At 43.4% G+C, this 20793-nt stretch overlaps 1 protein-coding gene across 1 annotated transcript in view; it reads right to left on the reverse strand.

Moving 5' to 3' along the window:
- The window catches only part of AATF (apoptosis antagonizing transcription factor), a 38764-nt gene that overhangs the window by 6596 nt on the left and 11375 nt on the right, over positions 1-20793 (reverse strand). Inside the window, exons 6-9 of the mRNA XM_009584012.1 lie at positions 12213-12327; positions 11677-11881; positions 10748-10912; positions 9889-9972 (exon numbers count right to left, since the gene is read on the reverse strand). Of these exons, the coding sequence (XP_009582307.1) occupies positions 9889-9972; positions 10748-10912; positions 11677-11881; positions 12213-12327 (569 nt within the window). The remainder of the gene's footprint in view (positions 1-9888; positions 9973-10747; positions 10913-11676; positions 11882-12212; positions 12328-20793) is intronic.

Genomic DNA, 20793 nt, shown 5'->3' on the forward strand with positions numbered 1-20793 from the left:
CTCATGTCCTGAGGGTTGGGTTTTGTCCTTTTTGCTTCCTGCAGCCAAAGAATATTGTGAACAGCCTTTTTGGATACTGGACCAGTGCTATATGTTTATCACCACTCACTGTAAATTATACGTGCTGTGCCTTGGGTATTAGCCAACATATTAACACAAAGAACAGAAATAAAGCCTCCAAAACTGAGGGGCACAGACTGCTTTCTAGTGAAGTTACTGCCTCAGCTCAGAAAGGACCCGAAACAGATCCACCTGGAAACCAGAGGGTCCAGACAACTCCACAAAGATGCTAAAGAAGGAAGGATGAATGACACTTTTCCTCCACCTTATACTTTTGCTCAAGTAGGAGAGCTGGACTGCAACGGGCAATCGAGGTGCAGTAACAGTCACGGAGAGCAGGGCTTGGGGAGCAGCCGTGGTCCCGGCTATAGTCTTCACCTGGCCCAAGACAGCACGCACAGAGAAGGCAAGAGGACAAGAAAGAAGCTCCACATCCCCCCGGCAGCCGGGAACGTGTATAAGGAAATACCAGCTCAAGTGAGACGACGGCATTTCTGAGCACAGCTTAGCTCTTGACTACGACTGTGCTCAGAGCAGCCTGCCCTCAGACGGCTTCCCAGGCACCGACGGTGCCCCACCGAGCGCAGCTGACACCAAAAGCTGTCCCGGGCACGGTGCTACGTGAGAAACTCGCTGACTCCCACAGTTTCTGATCACTTAAGTACACTACTGGAGTGAGGGAGGGAAAAGACGTGCACCCCACAAAAAAAAAATGCCATAAAGGTAGATGAGTATCATTTTATGACCCTTTTTTATTTTCAAGTAAGAGACACTCAAGCAACAGAGATAATATTTATACCTGTCCTATCTTTCCTCTCCTTCAAGGCATACATCATACTACAAAAAAAAAAAGAGTGATTCAAGCATAATTAAAAACCTGCCACAACTTTTTTTCTATTTGCTTATTTTTGGAGATTATTACTGCAGCAATTACATTTAAAAATTCCAGGAAAAGAGGCCACTAGTTTATTATCACTAGAAAACAGCAAGCTGCTTCTCTGCCCTGTTTATCTGATTGATTCCCAACATCTTTCTGGCACACAATCTATCAGTTTATCTCTCCCACTTCATCACAGTCACTTCTGGCAGCTAAATACAAGATCCAAATCCAGTGTTACACAGACATACGACACAGTAAACCTATGTAACACTGCTACTCTGTAAACAGCTGCCCTTAAGGCTAAGGAGAAATGGGATCTTGGTTTCTAGTCAATATTCTGTCAAAAGCAAGGTGGGAGGGAGGGTTTTAACAGCAGCGAGAAATGGTGCAGCAAGGTTTTAGTGGTTTCTTCCTGTACCAGCAGTAAGGCGTGTTTACTGTCTCCTCTTATCTTGCTTCCTTGGCACGACGCACAGAAAAAACTGCTGAGTAGTAATGGCAGAGCTAAGGCACAAGAAGACAATAATGCACAGACGTCCTACACTCTTAGAGAACTAAGCAGCAAGACATTTTCAGCAATGGTGACCCACCAAATCCACAGACGGGTGGACTAAGGAGCGCCACCAAGGTCTTACAACTACGTCCACGCTGGTTAGAAAGAGATGCATTTTTGGGGCAGGTTCCTAATGCTGTACCTGGGAAGTCGGCAGGATCTTCTTGGACAGGATCACTCTCCTTTTGGCAAGGCAGCATTTCCCGTGACAGCTGTGAAGGAGTTGAACTGCGTGCCACTCAGCACGGCGACAGCAGGGATCCCATTATTTGCTGGGGGGCATGTCTTCTCCTCCATGTACAGAGGATCCTCTCCCCAGAATTAGCAGGGAACAGCGTTGTGCAGCAGTAGGAGACTAAACCCTGCACACAGTCGTCTCCTCTGCACTAACTAGGCCACCAGCCGATCAGCCATTAGTTGAGGCAGAGGCGGTTTTGTTGACCTTGGGGCTGACAGTGAAATGTTCTTTCAATGCAGCGTCAACTGCAGGACTGGGGACACTCCCGGGGAGAGGAGAGGGAGAGAAAGACGAGGGAGAAGTAAAAAAAAAGCAGGGACAAGAGGGAAATTAGGGAATAGAAATAAAAGCCGCGAAGCATCTTATTACATCTAAATAGTGTACGTCTTAAAGCTAAAGTTATAAATCATGCTAACAATGGTTACTAAAATAAAAGTGGATGTAGCCAGAGGCTACCACTGAAAAAGTCAGTCTAGACCTGCCTCGCTGCCTTTGGTCTTTAAGGATTTGATTAGTTTTTCCGCTTTCTAGTTCAGAGTCTTGCATTCAGCCCATGCTCCAGAGCCAGCCAGGGCTCAGGATACAGAATGAATGATAAATTCATTTACTGAATAAAGCAACACTGTTTTCACAGCACAAGACTTAAAACACTTCCGAAACTGTAATATTTCATTAAGCTTGGCGATTCTGGTTAAAATTTATTAGTCAAAACAGAAAACTCTCATCAGACCCCATATATTCCATTAGGAGTGATATATGGTGTCTCCCAATGTCTAATTATTAACTAGGAAGTGTAAGTAAATCACTATCAGCATTAAGCCCTGATGTGTGAAGACAGAGTTTGAGTCAGGCAATTTCAGCATCAAAAGGCTTTGATTTGAAACATATCCTTTTTTGCTTTCCCTCCTTCACCTCTTCACATCTTCCCTGAACTTCAAAAACCTAAGCTCAGTCTCCCACGCAAATGAACACAACTCTCTACCAGCAACGAAGTGCAACCACGTCCAGCAGTCTGCAACTCAACTACAACTCCGAGCTGCTCCTACCAAAAGCTGGAAGCAGGAGGACAAACTATGTGCAGAGTGGACAACAGGCAATAGTAAGCAGAAGAAAGTTGCCAACATCAGTTCTCTTTGTCTTTGGAACGAAGTGGCGATGCTTGCCATGAGTGCTCCTGTGCACGTGTGTTTCTGAACTCAACAAAGCTTTGCTATTTAAAACCAACCCCGTCAGACTCCCTCGTCAAAACCAGGGACTACCAACCACAAGGAAAGCACGCAGAGGTCGCATGGTTTGCCAAGGCCCAAGCCGTGTTCACGGAGGGCTGGGAGCAGATGGGAACTGACTCTCCCTCCTGCGTCCTGAGCACGCAAGAGAGCTTAAAATCTGCAACCGCTAACAAAGAGCAAAGCAGAACATGTCCGAAGGCAAGAGCTTCAAAAGCGGTTAGCATCCACCCACCAAAGCCATTGTTAAAATTTACACTGGAGTCAGTGATGTGTGCTTTCTAAAGAATTCACCTTAAAAGGACTCCCTCTCCACACTAGTTAGAGAGATGCACACAAAGTACATTGTACAAAATTAGAGGGATTTAGAAATGCCATCAGGGTGTTGTTCAAGGGTAATAGAGATTCATTTCTCATTTTAGAGGTCAATTTTCATTTTAGAGGTTAGGTCTAATTTTCATGCACTATCTATCAGTGTTTCTAATACTACAGTTGCTGACCTTTCTGATTTGCAGACCCCTAAGAATTTCCAGTTGAGACAAAGAGCTAAGTATAGCTGAAATAAGCCTTGTGACAAAAGGCTCACTTTTCTTAGCCCTCACAGACCAATTCAAATTAATACCTCACGAAAGTTGATCTGTAGTATATCACAGGAAACAGTTTAGTTTTCAAAGCTTAGGAATATAATCGGAACAAAAGAAACACTTTTTCCCTGATGTTAATAAAATCTTCAGAAAAGCCAGTAAAGGCACGGGTCATTTCTGCTACAGTGCATCAAAGCCACCTACTCTGTCTTGCAAGTGGCACTGCTGCCTTTGAATTCACCGAGTTGGGTAAGCGAAGAGGTGAGCCGCAGTCTCAGCCCGGCCATTGTGCTGGCTGCTGTGCGAGGAAGTCAAAACAGTCCTAATGGGCTCCCTGCGCCAATAATGAGATCAAACAAGGGGCTGACAACGTTCATTTTAAAACAACTGTGTAGAACAATGGAAAAGCAGAACCTCATACCGCTTCTGCCATCTTAGTCGCTTGCTGAAAGCAACAGAAACAGAAAAAGATTCGACTATCCATGGATTCTGAAGCAATGAGAAAAACGTGAGAAACCCAGACTCCAGGTCTACCAGCAGCTGCTTACCTTTACTAGAACACTCTGTCACTCCTTGGCTAAAAAAATACTCAGGAACTCTACAATATTTGCAAATTGCTTATGTGGCTTTTCTAGCTAAGTGTGTATTTGTTACTAGAGACAGTAAACAAACAATTAGTGTGGTGTGAAGGTCTACTAACAGTGCTCTGCTATCTTTTAACATCCTTTAAAATCCTTTCAAAAGCTCAGCCAAATTACCTTTGTCCTGTCCCACAGAGCCGCAACATGACATGTCACATTGACAAAATGTGTTACTGTTAAGTTATCTTTTAACAGTTTAAAAAACAGTTACTTTTTAACAAAATAACCGTAGGAAACAAAAAGAGAGAAGCTAAGTACAACTTGTCAAGTCCAAGTAAAGAAGTAAGACTACAAACACCAAATGCTTTTCCTCTTTCCTGGTGAAAATGCAAAGTCACTCCTGGATGGAAAGTTGACAAAGGTGCATTTTATCAATGTAATTTCAACACTTTCTAATTTAATTTTTTTCTCCTTTAGTGTTTGGAGAGACATGGTAAATCACATTTATTTTTCCTTCTTTTTCATATTTATACACCATACAGTTATTTAAAACAGGATAAATTACAAAAAGGTTGCTTCTAGTCCAGGACTCATTCAGCATACATTTGATACTGCTTTCTGCTTGGAAGTGGAAGCAAGTTGTTTCTTTTCCTCTTTCAAGCTTCCACACAGTATTAGCATAACACCATTTGGATTTCTAGCAACACCAGAGAAAATCTAGACTACAGGACAAGTATTATTTTTAAATCCCCTTGACACACTTTTTAAAATTTAATTTTCTGCAATCTATTTATAATGTAAAAACTTAAATTGCAAGATAAAATCACTGGACAGTCTCTTTTTAAAAAGCATTTTATTAAAATTCAGTTTTGTATAAAATAGGCATTGACTTGCGTATTTTCTAATAATCCATTAAAAGAAGTTTCAAATCAAGCTTAAAACGTGTTATTAACCATCTACCCAGCCGTTTGAAAGATACATGCCTGTGATAAGAGTATTGTATTGCCATTAACCTGTGGGACGGTTCGAGACATCTCTTATTCACACAAAACTCTAAATGCATCTAATTAAAGCCACAAGATCAGCTGTCCATATTAATCACTCACCAGTTTAATTAAGGTAAACCAGCTTGTCAGAAAGCCAGTCTTCTCTCTATTCTTCACCATTATCGACTTTTAATAGTTCACTGGATTAGTAATTACTTGTTTATGGCATTATCAAATACCTGGGAGAGAAAACCACAGTATGTGCCCAGGAGACTGCTCGAGGCCGACTCCTGCTTGGGACACAAGGAGAAATCTACCCCATCAGATAAAGTTTCCTAAAAAGCCATACAATGTGATTTAGACACAAGTACAGCCCAGCAGAGAAACAAATTGAGCTGCAAGTATCTCAACAAGAGATTCAGACTTGGAAGTTCATTTTGCGGTTACTCAGATTAATGCAGGCCTTCTGAACACGAAGCTAGGAAGAAGGAAGTTAGTGAGGTCTCTTGCTCACTTGTAAAAACCGCATCTTTCACACAGAGTGTGCAAGAGTGGGCAGGCACATGGGACACGTGCCACTCCACAAGGGACAACAATAAGAACATTACAAGTCCTACAATTAAACAACATTTTCTACAGGATCAACTCCTCTCCTAAGTAATTAGCGTATAGACAAGGGAGGGAGCAAGCCTCTTCCTCACTATTCAAGCATGCTCACCTGGGCAGTAAATCCCAGACAGTAACAGTTCATTTCACCATAACGCAGTAGTTGAGGGATGACAGTCCTCTCCAACCTACTGGCAGTCTTGCCTGGCAAACTGCTGCCATCTCTCTTTGAAGACTTTTGCGTTTCGTTGCATGTTCCCCATCCACTTTGGCCTGGCTCAGCTTCTGAAGTTGTGGTGATCACAGACAAGACTGATGACTGCAGGTTGTTATAAAATGTGATGACATACAACATAACCAAAATCAGGGGGAGGAGGGAGCAGGAGAGCGGAGAAAAAAAGGGATTATGTATATTCCTAATTCTCCTTAGGCATACCTGCTGCCATCAATGATGAACATTTGTTCTGGGAAGAGCTGCTACCAGTGGAACGCTTAGCATATGAACACTAACCTAATTCCTGTTGGAAATAAACCAATTTCCACTCTCTCCTTTACTAGAGGAGTATTTCAACCTAATAATAAAATCTCCACTGTAGCATGTCAGACCAGCAGCTCTCTGGTAGCAGGCTGGAATTTTAAGTCTTAATGCAGCAATATCAGCTGTAATGAATTCTACGTAAATTTGACTTCTAAAAATAAAAGCGTTTTTCCTTCCTTAAAACCATGTATGAATGAGAGATTAGAAGAAAAGGAAATGGGGTCTAGCCTCTCTCTGCTGTCAGTAATGAGGATCCTTCTGAAACAGTTTAACTATTCCCACCCAGTGCAACCTAAATAAAAATATTTCTCTTGCATTATTCAGCTCAGCTTTACATTACCATTCAACATGGGACACCACAATAGAAATTATAACTGCTTATAAAACAAGTGAAGAATATTAGAAAAGGCAAAGTGGGATGAACAGACAAAACAGCGTTAAATCCTGAATCATCATAAAATTCCACCAGCCCCACATGGTGAATTCCACTGAATACCAAGACCTGGACAAAAAAATTGTTTTTCCACAGGAAAAACAGATTCATTAAAGAGTTTTGTATTATAATCTATAACAAAAGAGTACAGCTACTTATTCTGTTATCATTAACTTGCGCGCATGCATCAGTTCTTGCTTAATTTCACACTGAAATATACAGGAAGTTGGTTTCCAATGTCCTTCTTTATCTGAATGTTTACCTTTAATAAACCATAAGCAGTAATCAAAATAAACTAATCATTACAAAATGTTATTTAGAAAAATGAAAGCGATACTAAAAGAAGTCTGGATCTGAATTTAAAGACAAAGAAAAAAGCACCCATTGAAATGTACACAGAGGTCAGAGTTTCTGAGCAACCTCAGCTCCAACAACCGAGATGCTGCTGCCGATTACTCCTTAAGAACCAGTTCCCTTTCTACATTTTATTTACATATGTACATCCGCACATGCAATCACACATGCACACACACACAAAAGCGCTGCACAGTTATGACCCATCTGAAAGAAAACACATTCACTGTGTTGTCAGCACTCTATTGTAATGCACTCCACCCTTTCTGAATGCAATGTTCAGCTTCAGCTTACCACCCTGACAAATAAAGGAAAGCACTTTATGAAACCAATTTAATTGGGAGGTGACAGAAAACATACAGCCATTTTCTTTAGCCTTATCACTGAATTGGCTTCAGCTCCAATCTCTGCCAAATCCCACTCAACAGAAGACATTAACCAGGTCAGCGGAACAGGTGCTGCGCGGTGTCTGGCAAGGGGCTGGCATCCCCACAATTACTTGCACACAATGAAGCAGTAATCTTTACAGATCATCTCTCCCAAGAAGCATATTGGGGATGGGAGGAGAGGAGAAGGGTGGAAGGGAGGGAGGGAGGGAGAGAAGGAGGGAGGGAAGAATAAAAAAAAAAAAACAAGCAAGAAAGGAAAATGAATGTGTAGCTGCCTCGCGGCTCAGCAGATGTCTGTGCGTGATGTACGAGGCTAGGATAAGCTGTCGTAGCCCGCTGCCAAAGAGTGGTAAGTGATTAAAGCCTCCACCAGGCTAAGCACCATATTTAGAGTCTATGGGGTTTCGAAAGTTGCACCCATTCCTTGCTGTGCTGCCAGATGTTGTTGGCTGGTGCTGCTCCTATTCACTGCGCGCGGGAGGCAGCAGTTGGTACAGCAAGGAATGCAATCTGGAACGTTTCCGGAGGTGCCGTACATTAAAATGGTGTCACCCATCCTTCACCTCTACCGAATGCTGAAACAACTCCAATTTGCTGCCACTTCCCTCTTGGGAAATGGCCAAGATACAGTTGTGCCTGGCAGACCCATTTGTTTTACTCAGGTGATTCTCTTCCCTCAATGACCTCTATTAGTTTAAGTTTTAATTTAGATTAACCCCAGCACCCCAATTAACCAGTGAGGGGAAAAGCTAAGCTGTGACTAGTCATATTTCTGAAATCACGATTTATCGAAGTTACAGTTATTAGAAGGAAAGACGGGCCACTCATCTATTGCTATTTTTCTTTTAAAAATTTAACATTTCATGGCCAATAAGCACCTTCTCTGCACAGGCCCACAGACTGTCAATCACGGCTATTTCTCCTCAACCCTTCACTGTTTCGTTATACTGACTTAATTTGTTCTGTGTTCTTAGGGTCCACTTGGCCCCCAAAGCTGGGCTCTGGTCCACTTGGATCCCAAATTCCACCTCAATATTATCTCACTGTGTTACAGATTTGGCCTCTTCAACCACCACTGCCAACAAGACAGGCACCCTCTGATCTCCATTTTAGAGCCTACGCAGATGAACCTGGCATCTTCACCTACCCAAGAGATGCCGCTCAATTCACAGCAATACTAGCAGAGATGACAGATGAACCTGGCATCTTCACCTGCCCAAGAGATGCTGCTCAATTCACAGCAATACTAGCAGAGATGCTCTTATAATAAATACACAGCCTGGAGAGGACCTAGCTTGGAATACATTCCTGGCTCTGAGGCATGCTGCCTTGAATAGATCCCTCACAAACATTAAATATTCAAATTGTCCTAATTCTGCGCTAGGTGAGGTCTACTGCAAAAATTTTCTTGGACATCTATAGCAGTAGGGTTGGAAGTGTGTTGAAAACCTTCTTGGAGGGGAACAAAAAGGCAGCATTGTCTGTATTTCCTATCCGTAAAACACAGGTAAGAATTACCAATTTAATATATCTTTTAATTAATCTTTAGTCCTGGCTCTGTACATGAAACCCCAAATTCTGAAAGTATTCAAATGCTTCTGGTTAAATCAGTTATCAGAGCACAGTCACATGGCAACAGCTCTCTTCCACTGCCCTAACCCTTTACTAGTCACTCTAATAACTATTCAGATCAGAAATTTCTGCCTTTCTAATGATATAATGATATTTGTTTAGTCCTGAAGTTAAAGCTCTCTGTGGATCATCAGAGCAAAACTAGTTTTTCATGCATTGGGGAAGGACTTAGAGTGAATCGTACTCCTCAATATATGGCAATTTCAGCATTTCATAAAGCTGGCACTGTCGTTTATTAAATAAATTACACACACAAGGTTTTTGCTGCAGCCTCCAAGCACTGGGTGCAGATTTCTTGTTTCTAAGAATTGTGAAAGTAAAAAGAATAACTGGCCTAAATCCAAGCTGGCACGACTCCAAGAAAAGTGCTAGAGAAGCCCTGCAGCTTTTTCATTCTATAGGTAGATGAGTTGATTTAGGTTGAGATGAGAGTAACTTAGCTGCTTTTGAGGATCTACTAGAATCGTTTTTCATAATGGGACTCTACCCACAGAGAACAGTCACCTTTAGAGAATTCAGTAATTTTTCTCTTGTGTAGCAATGTTCACCAGCGAGAACTACAGGCATAGACCTTATCCTGCAGCCTGACTCACTCAAGTACAGCAGTGCCAGTAATGGCAGTAAGTTTACATCCACAATGCAAGTTGAAGCTCATGTAGCCCTATATCAAAAGTTGCGAGCGAAGTCCTACGAGATTTCGGATGTTAGAACAGGTAACTGAGTTTCACTAGTAAGAGAAATTTAGAGCACGGAAACGACCGCATTAGCTCTGTAAGTATTAAAAACCAACTGGAGCCATAATTCCAACACAGATTTACCATCACCTACCTGGTGATAAAAGTCATCATCATCAAATATCTCCTCATCTATGTCCTTCAGGTGCCTGTTGGAATCTGACTGAGGGAGGACTTCCTAGAAACACAAAGGAAATACGGAAAGCTCGTATGTGCGTATTTCTGTCCCTAACTCTGATAACATCACGTGCAGCAGCTTGTAAACACACTTGAAGATATGAAGGAATGGAGAAAGGCTCCCAACATAAGGCTTTTAAGGACTAGGAATACGAATACATTTAAAGGCAAGGCAGAAACGCTGCCAATGCCAAAACAGATTTATGATACCTTTACTGGGAAACAAATAGGACTGTGCAAAGTCTTTCTGGCAAAATACTACAGATATTTTTAATGTAATGGCAAAAATACATCTTGCAAGTGCAGTAATTCTACATGATCTCTCAGAATTGAGTATTTATTCATTCTTAAATACTAAATTAATAACAGACTTACTACTAACATATTCTATAGGTTATATGCAGTATGATTTTAGAAGGGACTCTGGGTTAAAGATTCTACACTCCAGAGTAAAAACAAAGTTTTGTCGCCGCTACCTCAAAAAGCAGATTTAGTGAGCATCAGTTCCTACAGCACAGGAGGGGCACAATCACAGACCAACCCTTGTTTTCCCCTGTCAAGAACTGGCAGAGGAGATAATGCAAACACCATAAAACCGGAATTGAAATGTCTACATCTTTTTCTTAGCCATTACATTACTGGAATCAACACTCAGATATCTCCTTCATAAATCTCTCACAAACAAGAATATTACCTGCTAAAAGGCTCAAGCTAATTGTTTTGCAGAGAGTTTCACTGCTGCTACAGGATGAGTTATATAAACAAAATACCCTTACCGAATTTTCAGGCAAAGATTCAGGGACCGGATGAGATTCCTGCTCCTGCTTTCCCAGCACTGTATACACTGATCTCTTGGTCTGTGTCCGCCGTAGTAATCTCTCTTTGTCCATCATAATATGATCAATCTGAGTCAAGATTGAACGCTCAAAGGCACCGAAACCCTGCAACAACATTAACTAGTGTCAGATAATGCAGAAAGCTTTTCCTCAAGGCAGCAATGTTCCTCTATCTTTCCATGTCAGCGGATAAGCAGACAGCATTCCAAGAGGAGGGGGTTTGGGTTTCGTGCAGGGATTTTTGCTAGGATTTTTTATTTGTTGCTCCCTCTCCCTCCCTTCCCAACCTGAGGCAACCTGACGCCTGGCTTAATAAAATGCCTTTGCTGTTCTGGTTCAGATGAACTTCTCAATGATTAATACTAACTCACAGATGTTAGGAGACCCTGGATCTTCGGGTGAAATGATTACCCATTGTATTAAAGTGTGCACTTCATGGAGGAGGAGAGCCCCAGAAGCCCCTACTTCTGTTATAAAACACAAACAGCTTGTTGATCCGCAATAGTGGCATTTCCACAGAGCTTTCTTGCTGCTGGAGACTGGCTATGGTGAGATGTCTGGTTGGGAGAACACCAATACTATCCAAGGGTTTTTCACAAAACTTGGGAAACCATTTGCCCCTGAAAAATTTTTTCCTGCCCATCTGCTCAAAACAAAAGGGAGCAGTTTATGCCTTTGAAATTTGAGGGCTGAGCTTCTCTCCAAACTCATTTAAGGTTGGAGAAGAGTGTGTGCCTGTGTATTTAATTCTTACTGCTGTAACTCTCAGCTTAACTTGGAACATCTGTGATATGAAACTTTCAAATCAACTTGTTCCGCAAATCTCTGCTAAACAATAAGCATGTCAGCACACATAAACAAAGACTTGCCTTTCCCATTTTGCCAGATGCCAGCTTTGTCTTGTCATGCCACTTCTGCAAGATGTTGTTCCGATACGTCCTGAAGTCAGCATACCGCTTGGCTATGAATTCTGGGTAGTCCTCCATCTTTAGCTTTCGTTTGGGGAGGCTCCTCCTCTTCTTCTGAGCCTTATCCACTTGCTCTTCATCGCTACTGCTAGGGATTTCATCATCACTAGAACAAAAATATGCAGACTGAACACCCTACACCTCTCTAAGGCAACATGCGTGAATTCTTAATGGCCCCTCCACTACCACCCATGCTTTTTCCACACCATGATATTTATGTCAAAAGACCCACAGTTTAGCCCCTCCTCTGTTATCAGAAAGATTACAAAACAGACTTCCCACATTGGCAGAAGGAATTCAAATGGTCATTTGTCCAGCGTGTCTGTCACCCAGATACAGCAGCAACTGAGAGAACAGCAGAGAGTGAGTTTGGTCAGGAAGGCTGTGCATTGTCCCGTTTGTTGGAGACCAAAGGTCTTGTCTTATTTTGTATTTACCTCTCAGTTTTTGATTGCTTTCCATCTACCAGATGCCTTGTGCCTGGGTATTGATAAAGCAGCTCATCCTGAAGTTCCACTAATACTTTCAGCAATGCCTCCAGGGCTTTACAACCTGCAGAACAAGAGACACAAGTGACAATTTCCCACTGATCCTTGCTTCTGGTGAAGACTTAGCTTTGCAGTGCCTAGTTTCTCACCTTGAATCTGAATTTCTGCCACAGCTACTGCATGTCCCATTAACTGTTTTTCTCTAACCAGTTAGAGATGTGGTTTTATCTTCAAACTGATTTATAGCTATTAATGTCAAACACCACCGCTGGGAAAGAACATTTCTTTTCTAAAAAGGGAGGAAGGGAGGCAGGACTGCCTTCTAAACATCTGCCTGGCTGCACATCGGGAGTATACTGATCTAATGTTTCATCGACAAACATTCAGACTGCGGAGCCTAAAGGATTAACATATTGAAGAAGCAAGTACTCTCTGCAGAAGTGTCTGATGACACATGCATATGACAACAACCTTTTTTGCTGACTAACTCATTTCTCTCCTTTGTTAAGTTTGGCAGCAGAGGCCAGCTTCAGTGGAATAATATGAAGCAACACAAGGGAAAATGTATATATGTACATCCTGTCTAAACCTGACCTCTGACTTTTCTTTCTTGTACATAACGTGCATGTTACAGGGAGCAGAAGGAGGGAAGGCAAGAAGAAAAAACAAACTCCTGCAGGGCTGTGACTACTGCTGGTTTCTATGCCGCTGTGCTCACCACGCAGGAGGTATAAGAAATTAGATTGTAAGTTAAATTCAATGTAGCAAGATCTGATCTATGGGGGAAACTTAAACAATGACCTGGCAAGTTTAATGAGAAGATTCCGATCAGAAAAGCAGAACTGCAGGCCCAGAGATCCTTAGAAAGAGAGAAAGTGAAGCAAAGATTGGGGTGGAGAGGTGTACAAAATGATCAATACACGGTGTGAAGGTTAGTTTTAGAGGGATGAGTAGTTGTTTTCCAGGGTATTTGCACACACAAATCCTGAATGTAGATCTGATGCTGTGTATCCAAAAGCTGACAATTTTCCTGTTCCTACGCAGATGCAGAGAAAATGATCTCTGTTCCAATGATCTTATGTTCTCCAAGGACACACAGTTGCAGCTGACTGTGAGAAGGGTTAACTGCACACTGTTGCAGCATCTGTTCTTTAAAAATAGTTCTTTTGTGGCAATCAACAAGCCTCCCTGCAGAACGCTCTGATATAAAACAAGTGTTTGTCTAGGCCTACACAAACTCCCCCTTTGTACATTGCTACACATCAATCACAGGGTCAGCTCTTACAGGTAAAGCACTCAGGATGCTTCTATCGAAAAACCTAAACTGAACTTCACACACATTAACTTATATTTACCTGACACTACTGTATTGCCTTCTACTTTTACAAAGAGGCACCACATAAGGGGGAAAAAAGGCACCGCTGGAGGCACATAGCACACTGCTTCAGGATCTGTTTTCTTGCAGGATACGTTCACGCAGGCTTTGGCTTCCCTCCCCACGCACCCAGAACAAGCATCCTCGCGGGCAGCAGTAACCCTGGCTGACAGAGCACGTGGATTTGTCCAGAGGAGCACTGCAGCGGTGGGAGGTTTTCCGGAGCTTCCCCTGGTACCCCCTCTGCCAGTTCCTCCACTGACGTGAAGTCAGTAGGGCTGTTTTGCTTAACTCCCAAACCTGTTTGTTTCTTTGTAGTTAGCATAAAAGAATGGAGAGAACTTTTCACCACTCAATTTTTTTCTTTATTTCTTTTTTTTTAATGGAGGACACAGAGATCATGGGTAGAGTGAACAGCAAATCTTCATCAGCCAGACAGAGACAGTGCAAGCAGAAATCAGCCCAGACATTCAGAGGTCTCAATCTCCCGCATGTTACCACTGTGATATTGCTCAGTTGTCACCATCTTCAGATAAATTACAGCCTGACCTCAGTAACAGGAATGTCAAGGAGAAGATGCTTTAAGATTTTTGTTGCAGATCAGCTGTTGGACTCATCCTCCCCTGGCCTGCGGTTCATTTTAGACACGTTCTGACAACTCTTCTATATAAACCTATTAACGGATTAGGTTTGCCATACTTGTAAAACAGTCGTGTGTTAGCATCAAAACAATTCCAAGAGACAAACAGACAAAAGCCCTTAAAAATGCATTTGTTGTATGTGTCTGCAGCTAAAGCATCGCTTGCAAAAGGAAAGTGCCCCACCCTAGCCTGAGTGCACAGCTTACAACAGCAAAATCTTTCCCACTGCCTGCAACACAGCTAAATGTCCCCAGAGCTTCCGAAACTGTTTATTTTCTACCCGCTGCCTATCCTCCAGCAGCAGTGCTAATGCACCCCAGGCGGCTTTGATCCTGTCAATTACAACTGGAGTAGCACTCCAGCTCTTCTGGGGTATATCAGGGCCATGGCAAGCAGGCAAGGAATAAAGACAGGCTCAAGCTCCCCCAGGCTATGAATATGGACCCCAACAGAAGTGGGGATGGGGAGCAATTTTATTTGGAGTAAAGGGGATGGAGAGGGCAGGGAAGACAATGACCGTGCGTCTAACCAGGTGGGAGGGCTAATTATTCCAGACAGTGGCTTCATCATGAGCCTCTTACAGCTGGGTAATTTCCGTGCTTTCAGTTCTTGTGTATTTAATAGCATTATTGGATGGCATTCTCATTGTTACTGTTGGGTGCTTAAGTGTGCTGTAAACTCAACTTCAGAAGCCAAGTGTCACCCTCCCCTGCCCTCTTCCCATCCAGCCCTGCCCTATCCATTTCACGTTTAATTCCAGAAGGGACTGTTTTCTTCCCAGTCTCCTCTCTCTCTCCATCTTCTCTTCCCCCTAATGCCCTCATCTGCCTTTACACGTCCGCTTTGCGGAAAAGACTGAATCCATTTGTGAATGAAGGCAGTGTAAAACAAAACTGTTTCGTAGATGCAAACTATGTCATTTTGAAGGAAAGCCGGACGCTAACCCTCCTGCTCTCCTACCCCCTCCCAGCACATTTTTTTTAATGCTGCTCCTTGTCTGAAACAGACAAACAGAAAAGAGTCACAAACATGGAGCTTTCAAGCACGCCACTACATTAAGGCAACCAACTAGCAGCTTTCACACGTGATAACCATCAGGTTTGTACCTCCTGCTCCCTTCCCTGCTCTGTTCACAGAACAAAGCCAGCAATACCTCTAAGAGCACAGGCAATGCCAGCCCTGACCATGCAGCAGGGGCCTCCCACTGCCATGAGCTGTATTAGGTCCTAGGCAGTCCCTGATGATTTCCAGTTTCTAAAGCTTTCGGGATCAAGAAGATATCAACGCTATGGTTTTCACAAGCACCACAACCTGGCCAAGGCTGTTAAAGCTCTACGACTACCCTCCCACCATCATTCACCAGCGGGAAGATCCTGATGCCAACAGCTTATTCCCAGAGCTACTACACTAACTCTGCCATCAGTATCACTTCTGGGTGTTGCTCTATTGTGTTCAGCCAACTACAGATGCTTACACATCCCCAGCTGCCCCTTCCCGCTCCAGCGCACCAGGCAGCGGCCAGTGACTGCAGGCACAGCACTGCAAAAGCAACTGTTAAGCTGTGGTATGTAAAAATCTCCTGACCTGACTTTGCAGGCACAGCCTATCACCCCAGTCTGTGCCTCTCCCACCCCTTCTCTCTCACTCTCTGCTGGCAGCTTTGCTGCATCTCTCTTACAATCTGCACTGCAAAGTGCTGGGGTAAATATTCTACCTTATATCGACATCAGTGTCACAACCGACACCTTCAACATTGGGCCATACATCACCGGTGATAAAAATCTCAAAACGATCTCATTTTCCAGGAGTTACTTCTGCATGTCCAACCTGTGTTTTTTGGTGGTGGTTTTTGGTGGCTCAGAACTGCCTGAAAAACAGAAGAAGCTGGATCCCTTTACAGCATTTCAGTATGAGCAACTGAAATCCCCAAAACAACAACTCACACTCTGTGTGTGGGAGAGGCCAACTAACCCCAGGACAACACGCAACCCCTCCTTCCATCAAACCTTTTCAAAGCTGCTCTTTGGGAAAGAAAAAAGGATGCTGAGTGGGATCCATCTGCAGCTGCTCCAAGAACACAGCAAACGTGGTTTGAATATAACTTCCAGCTTAAATGGGACTCAGAGTGTCTGTGGTGAGACGCTAACTTGTAAGAGTCACTTTTAAGAGTCTATGGGAGCCCCTTCATTTTGTGTACAGGAGTGAAAAAGTTGTTCCAGATCCAGCAGACAGCATATCAATCCACCAAGAAAGCTGGGAGCCAGTATCAGTAAATCAAAGTGTGCCTTTCTGTTAATACTCTCTCATACGTTCTCATTTTATACATCCCTTCACCCAGTCAGAAAGTAGCCCTGGAGTATTTAGCTCCATTCAGGGATAGCACTGCCATGTATCAAAGTGTCAGGAGACCCACCAGAGATGAAATCTGTCCTACTGCTCTCAAACCACAAAAATCAATTTTGTCAATGCCAGTGGTTACGGACACACTGGCTGTGCTGCTGGCGTCCCCCCTCTGCGTGGGGTGGCTCCTGGCTGCAGGGTACCGGCCCCAGGACACGCTCCCCCCGCCAGCCCGCCCCGCACGCAGAGGGCAGCTGCGCCTCCACTGCCGCTGAAACCCAAGCTCTGCCGTGCTGGGGACTTGCAGGCTCGATGGCTTCTGTGCTCGCCCATCGCTGTAAGTTCAGCATTTCTTCAGCAAGGCGGCTTCCTGCGCAGAAAATATCTACGCTCTTTTTCATGACCTCTAAAAATGGGGTCTCATTTCATCTTCCCAAGCAGCTGCGGAGAGCAGCAGCTGGTGCGGAGCAGCAGGGAGCGGCCTCACGCAGGGACACTTTAAGTCGATGGAAAAAAGCCGGTGCCTCAAGGCCAGGCTTTCAAAGGTATTCACAGAGAGCCAACCAGTGGGATTCCCAAAACTGCTCCACCAGGCGCGCTCCTCCCCGCCTGACCCTGGTGCATCCATCCAGCAGATTTGGAGTACGACGGTCAGGGACGGAATCCTAAAAATTGGGGCAAAACTCCTAGGATTTTCACTCCATCGCTGTACGTTCGTGGCACCTTACAGGGCGCGATGGGGCACTGCTGTGGCACTGCTCCCCTTGAGAACGGTGCCTGCCTGTTACTGTGTACACACCGTATGCAAACACAAACAGGAGCATCATTACCGTGATGCACCAGCACGAAACACCGCACGCACAGGGGACGGCTGAAATTCAGAGCCCACGCCAAAGCTGGAAATTAACTACTTTTTCCCCTCAATTAAATCTGAGGATCTGGCATCACAGGAATATCATTGGCATGCAAGCTTTTAATTTTGCATGTACCTCCACAGGCTGTATGAAGTGCTCACACAGAAAAGCTGGAACAACGCTGGTGTTTGAACCACGGTATGCAGAGCAAAAGCTGCCAAATATTGGGAGAGCTCCCCCTGCCACCGTGGAGAGTCACCGTGTCACCCCTGCACAGAACCAGCGCACTGGTCACATTATGCAAATAAAAAGAAGGAGAGGAATCAAACCTCTTTTATTTTAATAGCCGTACATAATGAAAAGTATCTTTATCAGGTACACGCATTTATCCTAACATTCACTCCTTTCAAACGACTGTGGGACAGGAGTTAAACTACAGGTCAAAATGGCACTCAATACGCTGGCCTGAGAACAATACTTCTCATTCAAATCCACAAGCCAGCCACTTGCACTAGTCATCCCCAGCAATTAATCCCCCAAGAAACACGTTTGATTAAATCTTTTCAAGCAAATCCTTTGCTTTGCTTTTGTTAGTTCACTTCTTGTCAACATCTATTAAAATATGCCTTTAATTCTCCCACAATCTTAAAAAACACCGATTCCACTGTCTTCAACTTTAATCAACTGTATGGCCGGCATTTTTCATTTCATAATAATGTGCTGTTTGGAATTCAAGAGGCAGGCTCAACATCAATCATTCGGCAAGAATTTTTCCACTGCAATAAATATGCAAATGAGGAAAGCCAGTCAGTCGTATTTCAGGCCCGACTTGCTAGTGTTTTAAAAAAGACACAAATTTATTAATTGCCGTTGGCCAGCGGAATCCTATTACTTTGGGCATTGATTACAAAGCTGTGTGAGTGATTATTGTGCAACTCGCAGGCTATCCAGGCATGAGGAAAAATTATTAAAGCAAGGCAGAGATTATCAACTCAGAATAACAATAAGCCTTAACATTTTAGGCCTCTAACTTCTTCAACAAAGAATTACGCCAGAGCTCCAGTGTATCATAATTCTGAAGTCTGTCAGTATTACTTTTGGAGCTTGCTCTATATTCCCAACAGCAGAGTAACATTACCAGCCAGGAAAAGGCGGAGGGAATTCCTCCAGGTATCGCATCTTAAACACGGAGCTTTGGACAACAGCTTTTCTGTAATTCAAACTGTAGGAGGAACAATATGGTGCAGGCAGGACTTGCGCTATCTTCAGATTTGCACCCCTGTATGTCCTGGTGCCCCAAAACCAAGACGGCACAGAAATAAGAGGCTACTGATAAGCGTAAGACAGAAGCTACAAGAGCCAGCCTAGACTAAATTATAGGCTAGCTGCAAGCCCTTTGGCAGCGGAGTGTGATCTGATTTTTTTAGAGGTGGTGTAGTTACGTACACGTTTCTCATGGACTTCAGCTGAATCCTAGCACAAAGCACCTGTAAATCTGTCCAGGTTATTTTAGGAAATGATGGGAGTAACATTGCCTTCATGCTTCCCAACACTCAGTGCGTGGAATTTTATCAAACGATGGTAGGAAAAAGGCCGACTTTTCTGATGATTGCAATAAAAAGGTCTGCTCCATACTGAAGGCCCAATTTGCTGGTTCCATTGGAATGCAAATGATGCAAAAGCCTTTGCAGAGGGGAAAATTGTACTCCTTCAGCACAAAGGAGCCAATGCTGCAAACCCCTTTCACACAAGCAGTTCAGCTGACTCCCAAAGAGTTACAGAACGGACTCAATTTAGCCCTTTCACTCTAATATTACTGCATTTGACAGTAAGGACAACAGGATCAGACACAGATGAGTTTGCGAAAAGTAAAGAAAATAACTAGGTGCAACAACAGAATAAAGGGCTTGGCATTCACGGATTTTATTAGTGGGGACTGGGGGAGGGGGAAAGCTGAGAAGGGAGAGAAAGAGAAACACTTCCATGAAGTTCATGCTCTACTGATTCGCCTCAACCGTCATCTTTTGATATCAGCCCAAACCAGGGAGGGGACGTGGCTTGTAAAAATGAGATTTATAAAAACTGATGTTTTACATTACTGTAAATGTAAAGAAGCTGACAGCATGCATTCCTGTCTCTGCCAGGCAGGAATCCCCAAGTACATATGCAAGGATGAGAAAGGAAGAGGAAATGTGAAATTTCATAGTTATCTAGATGTTAAGGCCAGAAGGGAACATTAGCCCATCTAGACTGACCTCCCCATATAATACCAGGCCATTAATTACATTTATCATGACAAGCACTGAGTTTCCATCTCAAGGTAACCAATTGCCAATTAATCCAAGTTAGCTGACATTTGCACATGCTTGTCTGGATGCTTTGCAAGCCTTTGTTTCCCTGCATCTTGTTTGTGGAGTATACAGACTAACATGCACAAGTATTTAGCTAAACTCAATTTAATTAGCTATTAATTATCTTGGGAAACTCAAGTGTAGGCAAACCTATTTGATGTGCTTAAAGTGTGGTGTAATCCCACGGTCTGGAGTTTGGGTGTATCAGGTCAACAACTACGGACTGTCCCAGCAGTTCTTGCACTAGAATTTAAGACAGATTTAAAATAAACCTCAAACACCAATAGTGTCCAACACATATGGCTACGGAGATAACCTATAAAATGGGAGCATTTCAATTTTACCACATCTATACAAGAGAAGCAGACAAAAATTCTGCTCAAAAGACTAAATACCACAAGCTAAAAGCCTTGGTTTAGCTTGAGCTAGAGGGCAAGAGCGTTTTTTTCTGAAAAAAGCCCCAAATGGCAAGTTAAATAAATATCCTGCGCTTCTCCACTACCTCCTACACAAGATTTCTGAACAATTCACAGACAGCAACGACAGGCCACAAAATACTTTCCTGGTACCTCGCACAGCCCACATTTTGCACATGCACAAAACCTCACATCCCCCATTACCCAACTAAACACGCACACAAACAACAGAGCTCCAAAACTGAGACCTGCGCCTTTGTCTAAAGCTTCTCACTTCGTATCTCTTCCCTCTCACTCACTGGCACGTACGCAGAACGGCCACCCATGAGCCCAGGAGCTTATTGTCCTTACTGACCACAGTTCTTACCAAAAGCTCCCCAAGGCATAGGATCATTACAACAAAATTTAGGAAAAAGGGTCTGATTCATGCATTTATTTCAGTCAAGAGAAAAGTCTTCATTAATGTCAACAGGCTCTGGCTCAGACCCAAAAAAACTTGAATAGATTCTTCATTAGATCAGAGAGGAAAGGTGAAATTTGGGGACACCTGCAT

The sequence above is a fragment of the Fulmarus glacialis genome, unplaced genomic scaffold, assembly GCF_000690835.1.
Source record: "Fulmarus glacialis isolate BGI_N327 unplaced genomic scaffold, ASM69083v1 scaffold2808, whole genome shotgun sequence".
In the NCBI taxonomy this organism is placed as follows: domain Eukaryota; kingdom Metazoa; phylum Chordata; class Aves; order Procellariiformes; family Procellariidae; genus Fulmarus; species Fulmarus glacialis.